Here is a 25,039-nt window from a genome sequence, read left to right as displayed (position 1 = left end):
GGAGATATATGCTAACCATACAATCACTTCAAACAAAGTTTGATGGAGTAAAACTATGTCTATTAATAATAAATATTAATTTATATATGAACGATTATGTGTTATATTAAATGTCATTTTATCTCTAATTTATAATTTTCAAATCATACACAAATTAGTGCTTATCGATTATGAGTTTTGTCCAGGCGGCCTTTTCAATGCTTAAATCATATACTAAGACCAAATTTTTGAAAATACACTGTCCTTGATTCTTTATCATGAATAGTGAACTAAGCGTAAAAAAGTTAGGCCACATGATTATTCACTCAAGGTTTAATGGAAGTTTCAAAAAGTCAAATTTTCGTTCATTGTCATTAAGTTTTCTTGAAAATGATTGTTTTACTCTTTTATCAAAAATACAAAACTACCATTAATACTTAATCTAAATATCAAATTATCAGTGCATCCTCACCATTTAAAAATTATCACTTAGACCTTTAAAAATATGAAAACTTTAGTCAATTTTAGAATCTTGCATTTTGGTTAGGTCTTTGAGAGTGTAACTGTTATTTTTGAAACTATTGAGGGATTTATTGAAATTTAAAAATTTCAAAAACATCACTGAACTTTTTTGTAATAAAGGGTAACCCATAAAGACACAACGTGTTGCTCTAGTATCAAATTTGTCTGAATGCTATAGTTTGGTGGCATAGCAAAGACACCCAAATACCCTTAAATGTTGGATGGTTGGTGATTTGCCAAACAGAAGTTCAAAAGGTGTTTTACCACCTAAGACTTTTGTGGACATTCTATTTATCAGATAGGCTGTCGTAACCACACTATCTCCCCAAAAAGGGGAAGGAATATGAGCATGGTGTTTGAGGGCATGGGGCTACTTCGTTCTACAACACCATTTTGTTGAGGTGTGTAAGAACAAGAGCTTTCAAGAAGTATACCGTGGCAGTCTAAGAAAGATGTGGTGAGGTGATTAAAGAAGTCTCGAGCATTATCTGTGTGAATACATTGGATTTTGGTTTGGAATTGTGTTTGAACCATAGTCACAAATTTTAAGAGGTAAGAGTGTGTTTTGGCTTTAGAGTTCATGAGATAAAGCCACGTAGCTTGAGAAAAATCATCTACTATGGTAAGAAAATATCTAGAACCATTATAGTTAGGTGTGTTATAGGGACCCCAAACATCCATGTGTACTAAATCAAATATTTTGGTGGTAGTGGATGTATTATGTGGGAATTTGGTGCGAGACTGTTTTGCAAGGGGACAAATGGGACAAGTAGGATATGGAATAGTATTACTGTGACTCAATCTTTGGTGAGAAATAAATGAGGTTTTATTTATTTGATTTGTATTACAAAATGAAGCTAGAAAAGTAATAAAATCTTTATTGGATAACATTAAATTTGTAGGAATTGGTGTCTAGTAATATAACCCATGTTATAGTTTACCCAAGCCTATCAGATTCCCAATCAAATGGTCCTGAAAGGTACACAAAGTATGGAGAATGGTTACGGTACAATTATTGTCTGCACAAATTTTGGATACGAAGATAAGGTTAAAATGGAATGTAGGAATGCATAAGGTATTCTTGAGTATGAGGCTGCCTAATTGAACATTTCCTATTTGTGTGGCATGAACTATGGTCCCATTCGGTAATTTGACAATTGTAGGTGATGATAAATGTTTTTTATTGGTGTAGAGGTTGGGGGAACATATAATGTGGTCACTAGCCCCTGAATCTATAATCCAAACGTTTGCAGAAATTAGAGTATTAAGGTATAAGGTAGTACCTGCATATGAGGCGGAAGCATCGTTGCCCTTTGAAAATTGGCATAACAATTGAACCAGTTGGTTGTATTGATCAGAGGTGAGATTGCTTGGATTGTCCGGAGTTGAAGTTACTTGGTTTGCTGTGGACCCTTTTGGCTTGAATTTATTAAACCCAGGGTGATTATGTAATTTCCAGCATGTGTCAATAGTGTGATTACCCCGCTTATAGTGATCACAGTATAACTTGCCTTTTTGTTTAGGACGCATTCTGTGATTGGTGAGAATGTTTTGGTTGATAGATTCCTTAAATGCATCTGGGCTATTTACCTTTTCATATAAAAGGAAAAAATTTGCACGCCCTAGGTCATTTGAGCCACCGTCACCATGCTTCCTTTGTTTTGATACGTTGAATGATGTCATTGTACCAGTCTCTTATTGTCTTCTAATTCATTGACTTTTGTCTTGGATGACAAGTTGAAAGACTCGTTGGAGTGAAGGTGGTTCGACGATAGCAAGTACCTAGGTACTGAATGCCACGAAACCTTCATTCAATCCCATCAGAAATCGTGTCAGCCTCTCTCGATCCTTTACACGTTGAATCTGTCGTAGCGTTTCTAGTAGAGCCACAATTAATTCCTTGACAGCATCGAGTTCATTCCACGCTGCAGAGAGTTGATTGAAATATGAAGTCATTGACTGATTTCCTTGCCTGATTCCAGCAAGATTTTGTCTTATTGTATATATTTTTGTAAGATCTAATGTGTCGTACATGTCCTTGATATATGCCCATAGTTCTCCAGCATCTTCTGTGGGTGGAAGTCCAGCTGCTACTTCTACAAATACACTATTGCTAATCCATGCTCTCACCAAGGTATTGCATCGAGTCCAAAAACACATAAGATTAGGTTTAGATGGTATGAGAATAGTGCCATCAATGAACCCAATTTTGTCTTTTACAATTAAGGCTCGTCTGAAATCTCTTGCCCATTGAGCATAGTTTTCGACTCCAGTCAGTGTTTGTTTGATTAACACAAGTTCTGGTCTGTCTAAAAGAGGATCGTATAACACATCTCCGGGTTCTGGTTTATTTTTGTTTGTGGGAATAATATGGAACGTCTGCTGGGATGCATGATTTAATTCAGAACCTTGCAACATTTCAGAATCTTGTGTAGGTGATGCAGGTCTGCTCTGTGTGTTGCCAAGTGCTACCATTTGTTGGTAGCAAAGAGACTGCTCCAAGGAGGAATGATAGGAAGACTGCTTGGTTTTCAAACCTGCTCTGATACCATGCCAAAATTATGAGTGAGCAGAGATGATTCAATCAAGGATTGATCAGATAGCTCAAGAATAAGTGAAGAAAGAAATTGTATATTGATATGTCTTTTACAAATTACAAAACATGATTTTATACTGTAAAATAGACCTATTTAAGGAAATAAAATCAATCAAATAAAGACTATACAAAAATAAGTTCTATCTAAGTATAGAATAGCAAGATTAGTGTGTATCAAAGATTGATTTGCTTTCCAATAATTCTGATTCCTATCAAATGATTTTGATTTGCTTTCCAATAATTCTGATTGCTTTCCAATAATTTTGATTTGCTTTCCAATAATTCTGATTCTTATCCAATGATTCTAATTTGCTTTCCAATAGTCTATTCATCCACTTATCCATCTCATGATTAGATTTGATGACAGTAAGGGGGTGTTTGGTTTGGGTAATGTTTGATTACTAAAATAGAAAGATTACCTTGAAGATAGATTACTTAGAAGATTACTGGGTATAAATGATTACTATGTTTGATAAAATTTGATAGGTATAAATAATTATTGTGTTTGGTTAAAGGTAATAAAAGATTACTAATAAAATATTTTACTTAAATGTCCTTAAATATAATTATTTTTAAATGTTTTTTATATTATTTGTCATATTAATTAAAAATAAATTTATTTTTATCTCAAAAAATTAATAAATAATAATTTTTTTATAATAAACTCAAGATTACCCTAGTAATCTTTAAATACCTAAGGTGAAGGTGGTAATCAGATTACCACCTATATTACCTGCCACGTCAGCATTGGTAATAGAAGATTACTGTAATCTTTTATTACTGATAAACCAAACAAGAGAATAAAAGATAGATTACCAAAGTAATCTTAAAAACTTTTAACCAAACGCACCCTAATTGTAATTGTTGATTATAGTCAATGTCTCCCTAGAAAAATGAGTGCTCAATCAGACATTCAGGGCACAAATTTTTGGCCCCATATGTGGAAGAAGCTCACTTAGTCTTCGTCAATGGCAGCATCTCGAGGCAATCTTGCACCACATTAATTTAGCTTCAAAGACTTCAACTAAAGCAAGTCTAGCAGGTCAATTTTGATTAATAATTACACAAAACGACACCAATACAATAAATATATTTGAAGACTTTGAACATTTCAAAAGGCATACATATTTATGTTTCAAATTTTGCAATAAAAAATAAGGGAAATTATTAAAAATAGACAAAATTAAAGGGGTCAAAGCGAAATTGCCCAAAAAATTTAGGTTTAAGCAAAAATGCCCATGTTTTGTGAAATGACGAAAATACCCCCATATATAAAGTTAACTAATTTTCACTGTACAACGGCAAGAATATTCCAAAGTTTCCCACCTCCCATGGCAATCCCACGGCAAGCGTCATTTCCGCCGATTTTCTTTCGTTCCGACAACCGAAAATGGCAAATAAGGTTAGTATATCTCCCGTAATCTTCTTTGGATCAAGTTATTGCTGATATTATTGAGATTTAACTGAGAATTTTAGGTTTGAAATTTTAGGGTTTACGGGTTGAATAATGCTTAAAATGTTTCGATTTTTGGTTGTTTTCGTTGAATTGATTGAGGGGTTTTATGTTATAAAATGTGTAGATTTGATTTATGTGAAAATCGGAGGTCGAAACGACCAAAAATTGGCCGAAAATGCTGCCGAATGGATCGGTCGAACGAAGTTTCCCACGGCAAGAGATTTCTCCCACGGCAGCTAAATGGACAATGGGTTTTTGGGGGTGTGAAATGGCTTTTTTAAAACATTGGGTTTTCGGGGAAATATTTATCCCACGTCGGGTTTTTATGATATTTCGCAAGTTGGTGTGGGAAAAGCGCAATTATGAAAATGCCCCCCCTTATAAGCACAGCAAAATTTCATTTCCTCCCACGGCAAGTTGCGTTCTTTTCCACGAAAATTCCAAAAGCATTCCACCTCCCACGGCAATTCCACGGCGATCTCATTTCCGTCGATTTTGAAGCTTCCCGGCAACCGCAAATGGCAAAGAAGGTTAGTATATCTCCCGTAATATTGTTTGGATCAAGTTATTGCTGAAATAATTGAGATTTGATTGAGAATTTTGGTTTTGAAATGTTAGGGTTTACGTTTGAATATTGCTTAAAATCTTTCGATTTTTGGTTGTTTTGGTTGAATTGATTGAGGGCTTTGATGTTATACAATGTTTACCTTTGATGTATGTGAAAATTGGAGGTCAAAACGACCAAAATTGGGTCGAAAATCGCTGCCAAATGAATCGGCAGTCTGCCGTGGGAACGGCGTTTCCCACGGCAGCACGAGTTTTCCCACGGCAGCGAATTTTCCTTGTTTAGTTGGGGCTGAAGTTGGTTTTTTAAAACCTTGGGGAGCCGGATGAGTTTCGTTACAGCACAGGGGGTTTTAGGAAATTTGGCATATAACAGTGGACTTTTTTGATTAAAGAATTTTCATGAGGGGTTAAATTGAAGATTTTCTTATCTACGGTTTCTGACCGTGTAGTTTTCGAATTTTATATCCGTTTTTTTTGTTTTAGGTTTTTGTATATCTATTTTTCAAATTTCAAATTCGAGTTTTTGAATTTTGATGCTTTTTGACACAACTTACGATGTAACGATGTTATTTAAACTTAATATTTTGATTTTTTTGTTTATAGGATATATCGATTCGTTTTTTTCAATTTTTCAAATGATTTTTCCGTTAGCGAAATTCATAGGTATTTCAACGTATAGAATTCGAATTTTAGTCCCGTTTTTTAGAATTTCACCATTTTAGGATATATCGAATCGTATTTTCACGATCTCCGAACGATTTTCCGAGTATCGTCACTTTTAGGTATTTCAACGTATAGAATTCGAATTTCAGTTCCGTTTTTTCGAATTTCACCATTTTAGCATATACGATTCGTATTTTCACGATCTCCGAACGATTTCCCGAGTATCGTCACTTTTAGGTATTTCAACGTATAGAATTCGAATTTCATTTTCGTTTTTCGAATTTCACCATTTTAGGATATATCAATTCATATTTTCACGCTTCCCGAACCATTTTCTGAGAATCGTCACTTTAAGGTATTGCAACGTATAGAATTTGAATTTCAGTTACGTTTTTTCGAATTTCACCATTTTAGGGTATATCAATTCGTATTTTCAAGATCTCTGAATGATTTTCTGAATATCGTCACTTTTAGGTATTTCAACGTATAGAATTCGAATATCAGTTCCGTTTTTTCGAATTTCACCATTTTAGGGTATATCAATTCGTATTTTCAAGATCTCCGAACTATTTTCTGAATATCGTCACTTTAAGGTATTTCAACATATAGAATTCGAATTTCAGTTCCGTTTTTTCGAATTTCACCATTTTAGGATATATCGATTCGTATTTTCAAGATTTTCGAACCATTTTCTGAGTATCGTCACTTTAAGGTATTTCAACGTATAGAATTCGAAATTCAGTTCCGTTTTTTCGAATTTCACCATTTTAGGTTATATCGATTCGTATTTTCAAGATCTCCGAACGATTTTCTGAATATCATCACTTTTAGGTATTTCAACGTATAGAATTCGAATTTCAGTTTCGTTTTTTCGAATTTCACCATTTTAGGATATATCGATTCGTATTTTCAAGATTTTCGAACGATTTTCTGAGTATCGTCACTTTAAGGTATTTCAACGTATATAATTCGAATTTCAGTTTCGTTTTTTCAAATTTAACCATTTTAGGATATATTGATTCGTATTTTCAAGATCTGCGATCGATTTCCTTAGTATTGTCACTCTAAAGTATTTCAACGTATAGAATTTGAATTTTAGTTCCGTTTTTCTGAATTTCACCATTTTAGGATATATCGATTCATATTTTCAAGATCTCCAAACGATTTTCTGAGTATCTTCACTCTAAGGTATTTCAACGTATAGAATTTGAATTTTAGTTTCGTTTTTCCCAATTTCACCATTTTAGGATATATCGATTCGTATTTTCAAGATTTCCGAATCATTTTTCTTATTATCGTCACTTTAAGGTATTTCAATATATAGAATTCGAATTTCAGTTTCGTTTTTTCGAATTTCATCATTTTAGGGTATATCGATTCGTCTTTTCAAGATTTTCGAACCATTTTCTGATTATCGTCACTTTAAGGTATTTCATTGTATAGAATTCAAATTTCTATTCTTATTTCTTACGTTTTGTTATTTTCATTTTAATTATTTGATATTTCTCATCTTTTTATATTTTTTTCATTACTACATTTGTTTACATATTTATTTATATGAAAGTCTAACAATTTTTACGTGATTGTTACAGGATATTTCTCGCAAAAGAAGATGAGTTGACAGCGAGCTACGCATTCCCGACGAGTCCAGACACTTCCAGGCAGATGCGATTCTCGTGCACAGTGTACTGCATTATCTCGAATTTCTTCTACATTGACCCCGCGTCAGCAGCGACTATTTGAGAGGACATGTTTCGGGTCATTCCTTCGTTTACCCGAAACAAAATTCTGCTGGATATTAGTTCATGCATTTCTACTACGACAGTTACATCCACCATTTGCCAGAGACGAGTTTTGGTTTAGGATTAGCGGGGTCGATGTGAGGTTTAGCCCGTTTGAGTTTGCGTTGGTGACAGGGCTTTCGTTTAGCCGTCGGACTGATGTTTCTTCATATATTCCTCGCTCCTCCGGACATAGGATCAGATCTACGTACTTTCACGGTTGTCCGAAGGTGCAGTATCACGACATTGAGCGTGTTTTCTTGTCGAGGGCATGGGGGGATGACGATATTGACTCTGTCAAGCTCGCCTTGTTGTATATTCTACACATGGTTTTGTTGGGGAATGATCGACGAAAGAAGGTGTCCACGGAGTACTTACAGTTAGTTGATCATTTGGACGGGTTTAATTCCTACCCTTGGGGCGTCGTTGTTTGGCAGATGACATACGATTCTATGTCACAGACGTGTGAGAGACTCTGTTCTGGACGTATGCAGGAAATCCGTAAATACGACCTTTACGGATTTCCTTTCGCATTTCAGGTAAATTTTATATTATTATTTATATATATTAATTGGCAAAAATATAAATTGATTTATTTACATCGTAAATGATTATATTGCAGTATTGGATATATGAGACTCTAGAGACGTTACACGAGTGGATTGACCTTGTTGATCTTTATGTGTCCCCACGGATGTTGAGGTGGCGTACGCGAGACGTCCCTGTTTGGACTCATATCGGTCGTATTTTCACTGGTGATCCGGTATGTATTAGTAAATTAGTAAGTCGATTAATTCATTATATATTATAATTATTTTGACTTATATATCTTCATCATTAGGAGGATGTCACATTCCCTCTTCGTCCATCAGTCATCGAGGAGGGTTTACCGTGGTACGCGGAGATTCGTGAGTACACCGGTTTACCAGATGCTGATTCCTCCTCATCTTCTTCGACCCCGACCGCGACTGTAGACGGGGCTCCTCCATCCTCGAGACATTCTGATGTACTCGTAGAGACTTCTGAGACACGTGAGGAGCCTATTCAGCCTCCTGTTATCGAGCAGCATGTATGTTCCCCTGTTGTTCAGAGCCCACGGACGACAGACCATCCTAGAGTGGAGGAGCACCCTACCGTGGACGAGCATCCTAGTGTGGAGGACCACACTACCTTAGCGCACTGGGGTGCTACGATTTTACGTGAGATATCGAGTTTTCGCGACGATATCTCTTCGCAGATGACTCGATTACGTGACGATATCTATTCCCAGATGACTCGATTAGAGGATCGTATGACTCGTTTAGAGGACATCGTCACGCGTACATATCCAGCCCCCGTCGTTGAGGTTGTAAAACTACTTCTAATTTATTACTTATATAAAATGCGTTTAGTGTTATTATTCTGACAACTATTCGAACCATTCGGACAGGAGAGGGACGACGTTATTGGGATGACCTCCCCCATTGATACCGCAATACCATCCCATCAGTCACATGAGGTACGAATATAATTCAAATTTATATTTAATATCCAATGTCCAATGTTGTTATTATATTATAATATCGTTATATATAAAATGTCACTAAATAGATTTAATATTACTATTATCTTAGGGTCATCGACAGGATGGGGCATCGGTTGACCCTTCGGTGACTTCACCGATCCGATCTGAGGTATGTCACTTATCATTATAACTTAATTTTTAATACTATTTTGTTATCGATTAATTCATGATATATATTTGTATAGGGTCTTCGTCATGAGGAGGGTTTACCGATCGGATCTCCTATCATTTTAGATCATCCACTGGAGGTATAAAAATTATAGAGTTGATCCCCCACACATCACCGACAGTGGACTTGGTTGCATGTATATACCACTTACAATTTTCAGCCTTGCATTTAATTTCCCACCGTTTCTTGTCAGACTTTTTAACACCAAATTGAAATCCTTTTAGTAAGGCGAATTGTCTCATGGCGTCAATCAATTGGACTTTACTATGAAAAATATCACCAATCTTGACCCCATTCTCCTCTCGGATTGATCTGGAACCACTTGATGATGCTGATGGTTGTGGAGGAAAATCAGGAAGCCACCTAAATGGATCAGTGGGGACATTGTCAAAAAACGGCCCAGAATAATTTTCACCACCTGAAGTAGGATCTTCAAGCCGTAAACTATCTATACCCTCGGTTACTGATGTCATATACTCAGGCTCTACATCGTCTGAAGGAATGTCGGGCATATCGTTTCCATCGAAATCACCCCAATAGGGAACTATATCTTTTTCTCCATGAGCCCATGAGTTTGCAATATATAATGGGTCATTACTGAAATCAATCAACTTTTCCAAATCGTATTCTTTTTTGACCCAACTGCTTTCTTTTTCATCTTCATCCTCATCTTCATCTTCATCCTCATCTTCATCTTCATCTTCATCTTCTTCCTTCTGCCCTTCAATTGGGGTACATGTAACAAAAACAGGAATACATTCCTGAAAGTACTGGGACATATCAAGAAGACCTTGCACATCTTCATCATTTTGGATCTGGATGGGACAGTCGAGCTCAATTTTTCTTGGCTTCATTGATACTTGAATGTAGTTTTTCATTGGATCAATACTGCAATACTCCGTCAAAAGCTCAATAAATCCCTCGAATGTTGTTCCATAAGGGATTTTAATCAATTGTTTGGCTCCTCCAACATATTTCATTGTGTTGTTGCGACCTTGAATCCATTCTCCTTGGTAACGAACCAATGCATAACCCTCCATTTTAAATATCAATCCTGCAATGACAAGTTTTTGAATATAATTATTCAGGTATAAAAAAAAATCAATAATAACTATGTAAATCAGCCGTACAATTATTAATAATTAAAAAAAACACCTCATATTTTTCTAATATGTTATTTATCCCCCTATAATTATTTAACAATTTATATAACACTTTCGTATGTTATCTTATATCAAAATGCATCTATCTGTTTATAACGTTCTATTTAAAACGTTTTTATAATATCTATACTTTGAAATAGATATTCAAATTCTATACTTTGAATTACTTTAAAATGTCAATAATAAATAATTTCTGCAGAAATCTGAAAAATACTAGTGGATATATCCTAAAACGATAATTTAAAAAAAAACTGAGCTTAAATTCGAATTCTAAAAATTGAAATACCCTAGAATGATATTAATCGAACAATTCTAAAAAAATCTGAAAAATACGAGTTGATATATGCTAAAACACTGAAATTCGAAAAAACAAAACTGAAATTTGAATCCTAAAAGTTGAAATACCATAGAATGACAACAATCGAAAAATTCTTCAGAAATAAGAAAAATGTGCATTGATATATCCTAAAGCGGTGAAACTCGAAAAAACCTATAATTTTAATTATAATGCGCCTACAATGTTTAATATGAAAATACGTCCTAATTTTAATAACATTTCATTTGACACCCTTGTATGTCGTCTTGTATCAAAGCAATCCCTATATATTTTTAACATGTTATATAAATCCTATATATATTGTAAAATATCTAAAACCCCCATAGCAATGTAAAATATCCAAAAACCCCCTATATTTATCCTAAATTATTTTAACCCCCCATACTTGTCAAATATTACATTTAACCCCATTGCAATGACATAAAAACTTTACTTAACAAATAAAATGAAGTTTTAGGGTAAGATTGACATAAATACCTTTTTTTGATGAATAGTATTTTTTGAATCAAATTCAGAAATACGAACTTCCTTCGTCCGAACGAATCCCTACTAATTGATGTTAACAAAAAAAATGAAAATGAGAGTGAGTGTTTGAGTGATATGAGAAGTGTGTGAAAATAAAATGAGTAAGGAGGGTTTATATAGATGAGGGGAAGGGTATTTTTGACATTTTAGAAAAAGTAATAAAAATATATAAATAAATATGAAAATGCCTTTACAATGTAAAATATCCAAAAACCCCCCATTTTTATCCTAAATTACATTTAACCCCCAATACTTGTCACATATTGCATTTAACCCCTATATTACGACATAAAAACTATACTTAACAAATAAAATGAAGTTTTAGGATAAGATTGACATAAATACCTTTTTTTGATGAATAGTATTTTTTCGAGTCGAATTCAAAAATACGAACTTCCTTCGTCCGAACGAATCCCTACTAATTGATGTTGAAAAAAAATGAAAATAAGAGTGAGTGTTTGAGTGATATAAGTGTGTGGAAATAAAATGAGTGAGGAGGGTTTATATAGATGAGGGGAAGGGTATTTTTGACATTTTAGAAAAAGTAATAAAATATATAAATAAATATTAAAATGCCTTTACAATGTAAAATATCCAAAAACCCCCCATTTTTATCCTAAATTACATTTAACCCCCAATACCTGTCACATATTGCATTTAACCCCTATATTACGACATAAAAACTATACTTAACAAATAAAATGAAGTTTTATGATAAGATTGACATAAATACCTTTTTTTGATGAATAGTATTTTTTCGAGTCGAATTCAGAAATATGAACTTCCTTCGTCCGAACGAATCCCTACTAATTGATGTTGAAAAAAAATGAAAATAAGAGTGAGTGTTTGAGTGATATAAGTGTGTGGAAATAAAATGAGTGAGGAGGGTTTATATAGATGAGGGGAAGGGTATTTTTGACATTTTAGAAAAAGTAATAAAATATATAAATAAATATTAAAATGCCTTTACAATGTAAAATATCCGAAAACCTCTCATATTTATCCTAAATTACATTTAACCCCCAATACTTGTCACATATTGCATTTAACCCCCATATTACGACATAAAAACTATACTTAACAAATAAAATGAAGTTTTAGGATAAGATTGACATAAATACCTTTTTTTGATGAATAGTATTTTTTCGAGTCGAATTCAGAAATACGAACTTCCTTCGTCCGAACGAATCCCTACTAATTGATGTTGAAAAAAAATGAAAATGAGAGTGAGTGTTTGAGTGATATGAGAAGTGTGTGGAAATAAAATGAGTGAGGAGGGTTTATATAGATGAGGGGAAGGGTATTTTTGACATTTTAGAAAAAGTAATAAAATATATAAATAAATATGAAAATGCCTTTACAATGTAAAATATCCGAAAACCTCCCATATTTATCTTAAATTACATTTAACCCCCAATACTTGTCACATATTGCATTTAACCCCCATATTACGACATAAAAACTATACTTAACAAATAAAATGAAGTTTTAGGATAAGATTGACATAAATACCTTTTTTTGATGAATAGTATTTTTTCGAGTCGAATTCAGAAATACGAACTTCTTTCGTCCGAACGAATCCCTACTAATTGATGTTGAAAAAAAATGAAAATGAGAGTGAGTGTTTGAGTGATATGAGAAGTGTGTGGAAATAAAATGAGTGAGGAGGGTTTATATAGATGAGGGGAAGGGTATTTTTGACATTTTAGAAAAAGTAATAAAATATATAAATAAATATGAAAATGCCTTTACAATATAAAATATCCGAAAACCTCCCATATTTATCCTAAATTACATTTAACCCCCAATACTTGTCACATATTGCATTTAACCCCCATATTACGACATAAAAACTATACTTAACAAATAAAATGAAGTTTTAGGATAAGATTGACATAAATACCTTTTTTTGATGAATAGTATTTTTTCGAGTCGAATTCAAAAATACGAACTTCCTTCGTCCGAACGAATCCCTACTAATTGATGTTGAAAAAAAATGAAAATGAGAGTGAGTGTTTGAGTGATATGAGAAGTGTGTGGAAATAAAATGAGTGAGGAGGGTTTATATAGATGAGGGGAATGGTATTTTTGACATTTTAGAAAAAGTAATAAAATATATAAATAAATATGAAAATGCCTTTACAATGTAAAATATCCGAAAACCTCCCATATTTATCCTAAATTACATTTAACCCCCAATACTTGTCACATATTGCATTTAACCCCCATATTACGACATAAAAACTATACTTAACAAATAAAATGAAGTTTTAGGATAAGATTGACATAAATACCTTTTTTTGATGAATAGTATTTTTTCAAGTCGAATTCAGAAATACGAACTTCCTTCGTCCGAACGAATCCCTACTAATTGATGTTGAAAAAAAATGAAAATGAGAGTGAGTGTTTGAGTGATATGAGAAGTGTGTGGAAATAAAATGAGTGAGGAGGGTTTATATAGATGAGGGGAATGGTATTTTTGACATTTTAGAAAAAGTAATAAAATATATAAATAAATATGAAAATGCCTTTACAATGTAAAATATCCGAAAACCTCCCATATTTATCCTAAATTACATTTAACCCCCAATACTTGTCACATATTGCATTTAACCCCCATATTACGACATAAAAACTATACTTAACAAATAAAATGAAGTTTTAGGATAAGATTGACATAAATACCTTTTTTTGATGAATAGTATTTTTTCGAGTCGAATTCAGAAATACGAACTTCCTTCGTCCGAACGAATCCCTACTAATTGATGTTGAAAAAAAATGAAAATGAGAGTGAATGTTTGAGTGATATGAGAAGTGTGTGGAAATAAAATGAGTGAGGAGAGTTTATATAGATGAGGGGAAGGGTATTTTTGACATTTTAGAAAAAGTAATAAAATATATAAATAAATATGAAAATGCCTTTATAATGTAAAATATCTAAAAACCCCCCATATTTATCCTAAATTACATTTAACCCTATAGTGAGTGAGGAGAGTTATATAAATGAAGGGAGGGGTAATTTTGTCATTTTAGAAAAAGTTTTAAATAAATAAATATATATCAAAATCTTTTATAGTGTAAACTATCTAAAAACCCTCCATATTTATCTAAAATTGCCTTAAAACCCCTATAGTGAGTGGAAAAGTTATATAAATATGAGGGAAAGGGCAATTTCGGTATTTAAAAAAAGTCATAGGCTTTTTTTTTTGGAACAGTGATTTTGGGCATTTTGGCTTGGAAATAGTGATTTTGGGCATTTTGGCTTAATGTGAGGGCATTTTGGCTTATTTTTAAAATTTCCCTAAAAAGAAAAATTATTTCAATAAATGTAAAACCTCTCCCCAAAGATAAGTTAGAAGATTCCTGCCTAGAAAGCTAGTAAAACTAAATCATTCTTCTTATTATAAACAGAAAATTTTAAATCTTTTTTATCGTAGAATAAACTCAATTAAATAAAAATGAACAAATAGTTGAAATTCTGAGGAAAATAAACCAATCTCAAAGTTTAAAACTTTAAACGTAAACCTGAACAACCAAAGTTATTTAGTACAATTATGAAGTTCTTAAAAGCAGAATAAATTGTAAACAAAAAGTCATCTAAATTCCTACTACTTCATGCCAGCCATCTAATTTTTTTTTCTGCTATCTTATGTTTTGAGATTTTGAACATTTAATTTCACTTCAATCTTGTAGTGGGAAAACTTCGGTTCATTTATTTTCCATGGAATTGAAAATCTTAGTCTACTTAAATTTAGTAGGGCCAGCAAATGGGTAGACATGGTGAAACTTAGTACATTACTAAAGAAGGTTGGGAAATTGATTGGACAAACAATGGACAAAGTGAAGCTCATTTAGCTTTTTGGAAATTTCCTATATTGAGAAAAGTCTCACTCACGAGAGCTATTAAATTCTTCACGTGTTCCTGGGGTTTGAACTTTAATTGTATAAAAAGGAAAAGTGTATATATATATACATAAATAATTAAAAATTATATATATATATATATATAAAAGCGTGTGTGTGTGTGTGTATACATATATAAAATGTTCATTTCTTTTTCCCATCAGCAATTTCTTTTTCTTCTGTTTCTTTAAAAGAAAAAAGATGCAGGTGTTATTCTTCTTCTTCTTCTTCTTCATCTTGCATCTTCAAGTTGTTTGTTCATCCTTTTCTCCATCACCGATACTCTGCTCCCCTGAACAAAGTGTTGCTCTACTTCATTTCAAGAACACATTTTCCCTTTATGAAGATGTTTTTGGGTTTTGCGATGGGTATCCTAAGACAGAGTCCTGGAAAGAAGGTAGTGATTGTTGTTTGTGGGATGGTGTCACTTGTGATACATTCACTGGACATGTGATTGGTCTTGACCTTAGTTTGAGTAGCCTTGCTGGCTCTCTCCAAGAAAATAGCAGCCTCTTCCTCCTCCACCATCTCCAGAAGCTCAATCTAGCGTGCAATGCTTTCTATGGATCGCAAATCTCACCCAACTTTGGTAAGTTCACCAAGTTAACACATCTAAACCTTTCTGACTCAGGTTTGGTTGGCCTAGTTCCCACCGAAATGTTTCTCCTATCTGATCTTGTTTCACTTGATCTCTTCAAGTGTTTCCTAAGCATTGACCAACATGGTTTCAATAAGCTCTTGCAAAATCTAACGGAATTAAGATATCTTCATCTTAACAATGTTGACATGTCTACTGTTTCAACTGCTTCTTTGGTAAACCTGTCTTCTTCTTTGATATCCCTCAGTCTTGGGATTACTCAGATGCAAGGCAAGTTTCCAAATGAAATTTGTCTATTTCCATTTCTCCAGCGGCTAATATTGTCAGCAAATGAACACATCACAGGTAATTTGCCAGAGTTTAATAAGTGCAGTCCTCTCAAAGTACTAGATCTTTCTAGTTGCAATTTCCAAGGGTCACTTCCATCATCACTCGGAAACCTTACAGAAATCACCTATATGGATTTGTCAAGGAACAGTTTTACTGGTCAAGTCCCAACTTCATTATCTAAACGTGTCCAGCTCACTTGGTTATCTCTTACACACAACAATTTTTCTGGAAAATTTCCAAATGTTTTGGGTAATCTTAGTAAATTAGAGACTTTAGATCTCTCCGTTAATAATTTCAGTGGTCAGTTGCCAACATCAATATTCAACGTGAATGGACTTCTTTACTTGGACTTTTCTTATAATCAATTTCAAGGTCAATTTCCTAGTCAGATAAGCGGTCTTCCATATCTAGGTGACGTCAAGTTAAATAATAATCTTCTAAGTGGCAGAGTACCAGCATGGTTGTTTACTCTGCCATCTTTGGTGAGTTTAGATCTTTCCCACAATAAACTCACAGGTCCGATGGAGCAGTTCCAACACTCTGGTCCAATAAGTAAAGTTGATTTGCGTGATAACGAGATTCATGGTCCAATTCCAGATTCGATTTTTCAACTTTTGGATCTTACAGAACTAGCACTTGCAAACAATAACTTCAGTGGTAATGTGCAGTTAGAGATGCTTTCAGAGCTCAAAAATCTGACGCGTATTGATCTTTCATATAATGCGCTTTTGTCAATAACAGGAAAGGTCATCTTGCCCCAGCTTAATGAAGTCCTTTTATCTTCTTGTAGCTTAACTGCAGTCCCGATTTTCTTGGGCACTGTAAGTAATTTAAATCTAGACCTTTCCAATAACTCAATCTATGGCCGAATTTCCCAATTAGCGCTTGGAAATTGTTCCAACTTGTCTTACCTAAATCTATCACACAATTTACTTACCAGTGTTGGGTACATTTCATCCATGGTCAACCTTGAAATTCTTGACCTTTCATCCAACTTTCTCCGAGGACAACTTGTGGATCTACCATCTTGGCTTACGTTCTTCTCAGCTTCAAACAATGATCTGACAGGAGTGATCCCTCAATCATTTTGTAATATGAGCGAAGTTGAATCTCTTGACTTGTCCCATAATGGCTTAAGTGGAAACATTCCAGCATGTCTTGCGAAGAGCAATGCACAGTTCGAGTTTTTGAATTTGGCAATGAACAACTTCCATGGTAGAGTAGAATCTCTGACGTTTCCCAATCAATGTGGTGTGACAGCTCTTATGCTTAAAGACAATCAGTTGGAGGGACCATTACCATCCTCTTTGGTTAATTGCCAAGGTTTGGATACCCTTGATGTTGGGAATAACAGGATTAATGATAGCTTTCCGAATTGGTTAGTAAACTTTCAATCTCTTGAAGTACTTATTTTCAGATTTAATCAATTTCATGGTCCCATTGGCAATTCCAGCACAAGATTTCTCTTCCCTCGGTTAAGAGTACTGGACCTCTCTCACAATCAATTTTCTGGTATTTTACCAGCAAGCTTTTTTAACAATTTTGAAGCTATGATGAATGTATACATGGATGTTGACAAACTCGATTACATGTCCTCACGTTTTGGTTCATATTATTCAGTAACGTTGTTTGTAAAAGGTGTCGAGACCCAAATAGAAAAGATTTTATCAATCTTTACAAGCATAGATCTTTCTAACAACCTGTTTGAAGGGAAAATCCCAAAGGTATTTGGACAGCTCAAGTTACTTAGATTACTCAACTTGTCTCATAATAGCTTAACTGGTAAAATACCTTTATCATTGAAAAATTTGTCACAACTTGAAGCATTAGATCTCTCTTCCAACCAGCTCATCGGAAAGATTCCTCTCCAATTGACAAGTCTAACATTTCTTTCAGTGTTAAACTTGTCTTACAACCATCTTGTGGGATGCATACCTCAAGGAAATCAATTTGACACATTTCAGAATGATTCCTGCATTGGAAATTTGGGCTTGTGTGGATCACCACTGTCAAACAAATGTGACAATGATAAGGCACCACCAATGATAGACGAAGAAGAAAGCAATGCTTCAAGCTGGTTTGATTGGAAAATTGCTTTGATGGGCTACGGATCTGGATTTGTAATTGGCATATCTATTGCTTACATTGTGTTCTCAATAGGAAAACCTCAATTTTTTGTGAGGTTGATTGAAAGAGAGTGTCCAAGAAATGTGAGAAGGCTGAATAGAGGACGTAGAAGAACAAATTAGCATTTGAAAGTTGTTCCTCAATTTTGTAAGTGCTCCAACCCTCTTATTGCTAGATTCTGCTTTTTTTTTTTTTTTTTTTTTTCCTATTGACAGCTTTATCATAATGAATATAGCTAGATAAAAGACTACTGAATTCAGACTTGTTTTTTTTATGCTCAGACTCTGAAGAGTAAGCTGCAATACTCATGTCTCCAAGAAAACTTCAAGCTTTTGTATTAATGGTAGATTTTTATTTTAGCAGCAATTCAATAAGCACCTCTGTTTCTGTTCCTGGCAATTATGCAAGAGCTTGCCGGTATAGTTCTTGTTTATTTTTGTAAGTATTTGACAAACTATGAACATTTGTGTTCTCATTTAGTTTTGTGTGTGCACATATTTTTCTTCTTGTTATACGTGTGCACATACTTGCATTATTATGTGAACATTTGTAAGTGATTTTTCATTCAAGTACAATTGGCAACTTTTGCCTGTATTCGATTTTGTTGTTTGCTGTTTAGGTGTACTGTTATGATGTGCCACTCCCTAGCTCACCCTTGCTGAGTATTTAATTTCACATTTTTTATGAGATTCTAGACCTTAATTTACTCTGATTTTGTCAATAATTTTCAGCAGCCTATTTGGTCAAGATCATATTGTTCTGTGCAGTGAGATAATACATCTCCTCTCTGTTTTTCCAGTCTTTGTCTTGCAGATTAGCTTAATTATTCATATTGTGGGATACGAATCTGTGACTAGTGCTTGAAGGGATTTAAAGATCAGAAGTTCAGGGAATTTTAGTTTGATTGTTTATGGGGAGCTCGAACAATAGAGTGGGATGTTCATAGTATTTCAAATTTAGGCAATAACTACTGACAGTAGGAAAGTCAGGAAATAAATTTAGTAAGTGGCAGTGTTTACTTTGTATGTTGATTTCATCTTTGTATCTGAAAGTTGGGATTATTGTTTAGTGATTTGATTGAGTACGACTTGGTCCTAATCTTAGCTGAACCGTGTAAAAATTGTAGTGTTTACTTTCTAAACAAGTTTTTGTACTTTCAGAATGTGCTGTGAGGATGAAGTGTTAACAATATCGTCAGCTCATTTTTAGCTGAAACAACCAACCAATATCACTCACAAACAGATTTTCATCTTCAAATCCTTGTGTATATATTCTATAATTTCTTATTAATTGCTAATACAAGTTAACTTATCGCATAGCAAATTCACACTAAAAATGAAATAACCTGTAATGCAAAAAGAACATTAGATTTTTCGTTCATCATGATCTGGCAGACTCATCTTGAACTCTCTTGGAAGTAAGAGTCGACTAGGAGGCTGTAGTGATGTGCAGAGAAGAAAGCAGTGCTGAGGAAGAGGTTGGCTGGAAGTTGACTAGGGGCTGACATGGAAGATGTGGTACTGCAACAGTGCTTTGCTTTGTGAGTTTGTGTTATGATATTTTTGTATTTAGCTTGTTTAAAAGCAATATGACATACAACTAGATAAGATTAGGTGTGTTAGATGGAAGATTGACAAGAGTTAGTATATATGCTTTGATGTATTAGTTTTCAGTTGATTCTTATGCTTAAATCAAACTGAGTAGCAGCTGATTTTACTCAAAAAGTTTATGTTAGTTGCTGTAATATATATTCACAAGAATGAAATTAAAAAAGAAGAAAACATTTCTAGAAAAATTTTCGGCCTAGAACATTAGCATTTTCTCTTTATTTTTTTGTTCTTGCATTAGAACACTATACTGCTAAAACTCCTCATACACCACCATGTGGCTTCCTAATGTCCACACCAGTAGATGGAGGTCCCATGAAGATCTGGCCCTGACTTTTTTGCATCCCAATTCAAAAAGAAATTTTATGCTGAGATTTCAGTATTAATTTGTTGCTGGATTTCGAATAATAACGTGAGTGTTATATAGGCTATACAAATTACCCATATGAATAATGTTGGAAATTTTTTATTTCAAGACTTGGGATCCTTCATGTTATGTTCTGCAAGATGTAGGTGCATAAGGGGACCATATCTCTTGGCTAAGTCCCCGAGGCTGGGATGCAGTAGAGAGCCAAGAAGCTGGTGCAGGTTTCGAACAAGAGGTAATTTCCGTGGCCCTGGAGGTAGATGTAAAGTTCTTTCACTGGCTTTTGATCTCAATCCTATCTTCAGCACCATGAAGAGAAAGAGAAGAAAGGTGAGAAGGATTGAAATGGAAGTGCATTGAAATTCCATCACAAAAATATTGAGGACATTGAATATTCACAAAAATAGAGTGAATTGAATAAACAGCAGTACAGGGCAGAGATCTTCAACAGAGGAACCCTGGTCAGAGATTGGAGGAATCTCTAGCAAAGGTTGAGTGAATCGGGCTTGGGCTGTGATTTGGCCTGAGATGGGGTGAAACTGTAACATCGTAAAGATGCCGGGTGACAACTGTGACAAGAAAAGATAAACCTTAGTTGCAAGGTCTCTTCGTTTTATGACTTGACGGACGCTAATGCCACGTAGAATTATACAATTTTATATTACATTACAATATTATATACATATTGTTTACACAAATAAATAATGAACATATATATGCACGTTATTGTCCAACAAATGCATGACTAAACTTGATAAAATTTGACATGATCTGTTAATTCGATAGGACATGACAAAAAAAATTTAGATTAGGATTATGATTTTTGACACAAAAAATAGTTAAATCAAGTTAGAGTTGATCTCAAAAAAATTGGGTCGGCTTTGGGTTGACACAAAGCCCACCCGAACTAACCAAAAATTTTAAATAAAATATTGTATAATATCGTAATAGTAAAAAATCTCTAATATTTATAATTTTCTTTGTTTGACAGAAAAAGTTTCAAACCACAAAATTTTTATTCTGTAATTCAAAATTGAAATTGCATCACTAAACACTAAATCGACATTATCTAAAAACATTCATTTTAATTTAGTAACTCTTTTTGGTAAACTTGTAAAAAATTGTTTATAGTTAATTTGTTTTATTCGATTGATGTATTATAAATACTACTGATTTGAACTTATTATATTTGCTATGTCATATTTATATGTTTGTTAGTGATTTTAATATTTATGATAGTTACATCAATTATATGAATTGGATATTAAATTTATTAAATATTTGATAAGTAATTATGAATCTCGTTAGTTGTCAATTGCATTATTTTGAAATTGAAATTGCATACTTATTTGAGTAATTGATTATCATATAAAGAGACAATAAACAAAGCATTAGTATTAATATGAAATAAAGCAATTTCATTTTGACAAAATGTCGTTTCCCATTAGCATGTTTTTTTGTGTATTATTTTGTAACAAATCATGTTATTCTTGAAATTTGACAAAGTATATTGTTTCATAACAAATTTTGTTATATATTGTGTTATGACATGATTTTACTTGTTACATAGTATGAGTTATTTAGATTGGTTCAAGTCAATCCGGACATACTTCAATTTGGTTTAAGGTTGAGAAATTTTAAGACCATTTTATTTTAGATTGGATTAGACTTTAAGGTCTTTGACACAAACCCAAACTGATACGATATGAATAAGACCAATGATACGAATGGTCAGGTCTATCCATGACTTATAAAAGAATACGGTTGCAGTATGACTAGTAACTATTTTTCCAAAATCTTACGAGGTTCTGCATCTAAGTATCCACACACTCGCCATCAGTTGGAAAGATTGTCAACCTAGTATTATTCAGTGCCCAATAAGTTAACAAAAAATGGCTTTCAAGTCCTTTTAGAGCTTGGTCACGATGGAGATTCCAATCTTAATTTGGCGAATACTTTATTCACCATTTGTAGAAAAATTTTACGATCAGAATTGATCCGGGTCACATATAATGAATTTAGTAATCATACAATTTTAGCATGATGATAAACTTGCGTCATCCAACAAAAGAAAGGCAAACGGATTTTCTTTTCTTTGATTAGTGATAAGAAAAGTCCAAGTAATATCTTGTTTTCTCAACAAAAGCAACTAATTATGTTCAGATGATTGTTGTACAACAGTAAACTTGATAAAACTCCTTGGGAGGAGAGTGTTCTACCGATACTGGTGCTTGTCTTCCCCATTTTCACGGAGCTTCTATTGCGCTCGTTCACCCCCATATTTATTTTGATCCTTTTCTTGCTCACGGCAGCCAAAATAATAAAGGGATCAAAATCCTGAATACAAGCTCAAAGATGCCTCCAGGGCCCTGGAAACTACCTCTCATTGGAAAATTGCACCAGCTGTTAGTTCACAACCCCATCGCCGCCTCAGAGACTTGGCCAAGAAAAATGGACCCTTGCTGCACCTCCAGCTTGGTGAAGTTTCAACCATCATAGTTTCTTCTACAGAGATTGCCCCAGAAGTTATGAAAACCCATGACATCAACTTTGCAGACAGACCCATTCTGGTTTCCGCTAAGTTGGTAAGGATACTGATATTGGTTTTTCACCGTATGGAAATTGCTGGAGACAGCTCTGGAAACTTGCAACCATAGAGCTCTAAAGTGCCAGGCGGGTCCAATCACTGCAATCGGTCAGGGAAGAGGAGGTCTCAACTCTCACTAATGCCATACAGGTTAATGAAGGATCAGTAATCAATCTAAAGTGATAAAATAGTCAGTTTAACATACGGCATAACAGCCAGGGCGGCTTTTGGGGAAAGATGCAAAGATGAAGAAGCTTTCGTATCATGTGTATTGGAAGTCGTAGAGGCAGCTGTAGGTTTCTCCATTGTTGATTTCTACCCTTCCGTTAAAGCAATTCAAGTTATCAGTGGAACGGATCTGAAGCTTGAGAAGCTGCATCAGAAGAGTGATAGAATACTTGAAAAAATCCTGAATGAGAATACAGAGAAGGAGAGGACACAAACGGGAGAAAGAGGAGTAAAGGAAAATTTAGTTGATGTTCTTGTGAGAGTCCAGCGAGAAGGTGACCTTGAATTTCCCCTAACTGACAACATCAAAGCAGTCATCTGGGTTAGTATAATATTACTTTACTTCGCTTAAAGCACTTAGAATTTAAACCCTTTGCTTCTAAGAGTTATGTTATATAAGCAAACTAACATAAATCAGAAATTTCATAGCGGATATTTTAATTTCACTATTTTATTCCTTGTTTGCTAATAAGATATTTCATCCTTGATCCTTGAGGCCTTCTTATTTATATTATATATATGTTGATGGCAAAAATCCATCAACAAGAACTATGTAAAATTAGACGAAAAAAATTCTAGGCAAGCAATAAAGGACAATAATTGAGTTTTTAAAGTGGTCTAATTTATTGGTCAGAAACCTATTTTTATTGTAACTTTGGGAAGAGTAATAGTATGAAATACAAATTGTGAGTCTAACTTGTATAGATGACATGTTTAGTCACTGCATGGTACTCGCAAAATTAGTCAAACACTATACAATGCTTAACACTTCTATGAAATCTAACTGCAAAACAATATATAAACTGACAATTATTTTGATTCTATAAAATGGGCACTGAATAAATTGTGTCCAAGCTGAAAAATTTAGTAACTTGTTTTTTTTTTTAAGGATATTTTCAGCGCTGGAAGTGAGACATCAGCAACGGCTTTACAGTGGGCAATGAAAGAACTGATGAGAAACCCAAGGGTAATGAAAGAGGCACAAGCTGAAGTAAGACGAGTCTTTGATGGGAAAGGAAATGATGATGAAACTGAAATTCAGGAATTGAAGTACTTGAAATCAGTGGTAAAAGAAACCTTGAGGCTGCAATCTCTTGTACCTCTTTTACTTCCAAGGGAATGCAGAGAGAGTTGCGAGATTAACGGGTACAAGATTCCTGAGAGAACCAGAGTCATTGTCAACGGATGGGCAATCGGAAGAGATCCTTGAAATCAGTGGTAAAAGAAACCTTGAGGCTGCAATCTCTTGTACCTCTTTTACTTCCAAGGGAATGCAGAGAGAGTTGCGAGATTAACGGGTACAAGATTCCTGAGAGAACCAGAGTCATTGTCAACGGATGGGCAATCGGAAGAGATCCTGGATACTGGAATGACGCTGAGACATTCTATCCTGAGAGATTTCTTAACAGCTCAATTGATTTCAGGGGGCATGGATTTCGAATACATTCCATTTGGAGCTGGAAGGAGAACTTGTCCAGGCTTAACGTTTGCACTACCAAATATTGAGCTGCCACTCGCAGAACTTCTTTACCATTTTGATTGGAAGCTTCTGTGTGGGATGAATCCTGAAGATCTAGACATAAGTGAGGTCTTGGGTATAACTTTGGAAGGAAAACAGACTTGATGCTGATTCTATCACTTACCGTTCTTAGTATTCTTTTATAAGTATTGCATAACAACATGATAAATGCAATATATATTTTCCTTTGTTTGGTTTTCCAGGTTTGCTCTTCTGGGTGATATGATTTCCAGAGGATAGAATGTCAAGCTTTTTTTGCTTCGAGTAAGTGTTGTGAAGTGTGCAGGAAAATAAATGGATACGCTTTGTTTGGAGAATACAGTTTTCAGAGACTTATTTATAGGTTTTTTTCTTTTACATAAATTCTAACATTTCCAACCCGCTCATCTTGTCGGATTTATAGTTACAATAATAATAAAATTATGTGCAAGTGCATAATATATTACTATAT

At 34.1% G+C, this 25,039-nt stretch overlaps 2 protein-coding genes, 1 long non-coding RNA gene and 1 pseudogene across 3 annotated transcripts; 3 read left to right on the top strand and 1 right to left on the bottom strand.

Annotated features, from left to right (window-relative positions):
* Window positions 1–2,283: 2,283 nt before the first annotated feature.
* Window positions 2,284–2,976, bottom strand: LOC123207101. Its single transcript, XM_044624354.1, has one exon. It carries the CDS (start codon window positions 2,974–2,976, stop codon window positions 2,284–2,286), a length of 693 nt encoding a protein of 230 aa, XP_044480289.1.
* Window positions 2,977–8,868: 5,892 nt separating this feature from the next.
* LOC123207094 lies at window positions 8,869–9,238 on the top strand. The gene is made up of 3 exons (XR_006500212.1): window positions 8,869–8,909; window positions 8,994–9,062; window positions 9,178–9,238. It is a non-coding gene; the product is annotated as an uncharacterized LOC123207094 (long non-coding RNA).
* A 6,644-nt stretch (window positions 9,239–15,882) lies between these two features.
* LOC123207100 (receptor-like protein 54) lies at window positions 15,883–18,402 on the top strand. Its single transcript, XM_044624353.1, has one exon. The coding sequence runs from the start codon at window positions 15,883–15,885 to the stop codon at window positions 18,400–18,402; it is 2,520 nt and encodes an 839-aa protein (XP_044480288.1).
* Window positions 18,403–21,981: 3,579 nt separating this feature from the next.
* Window positions 21,982–24,693, top strand: LOC123207099 (annotated as a pseudogene).
* The last annotated feature ends 346 nt before the right edge of the window (window positions 24,694–25,039 follow it).

Source organism: Mangifera indica, unplaced genomic scaffold, assembly GCF_011075055.1.
Source record: "Mangifera indica cultivar Alphonso unplaced genomic scaffold, CATAS_Mindica_2.1 Un_0059, whole genome shotgun sequence".
NCBI classification, from domain to species: domain Eukaryota; kingdom Viridiplantae; phylum Streptophyta; class Magnoliopsida; order Sapindales; family Anacardiaceae; genus Mangifera; species Mangifera indica.
The sequence above is the reverse complement of the archived record's forward strand: the minus strand, read 5'-3'. Positions and strand labels throughout refer to the sequence as shown.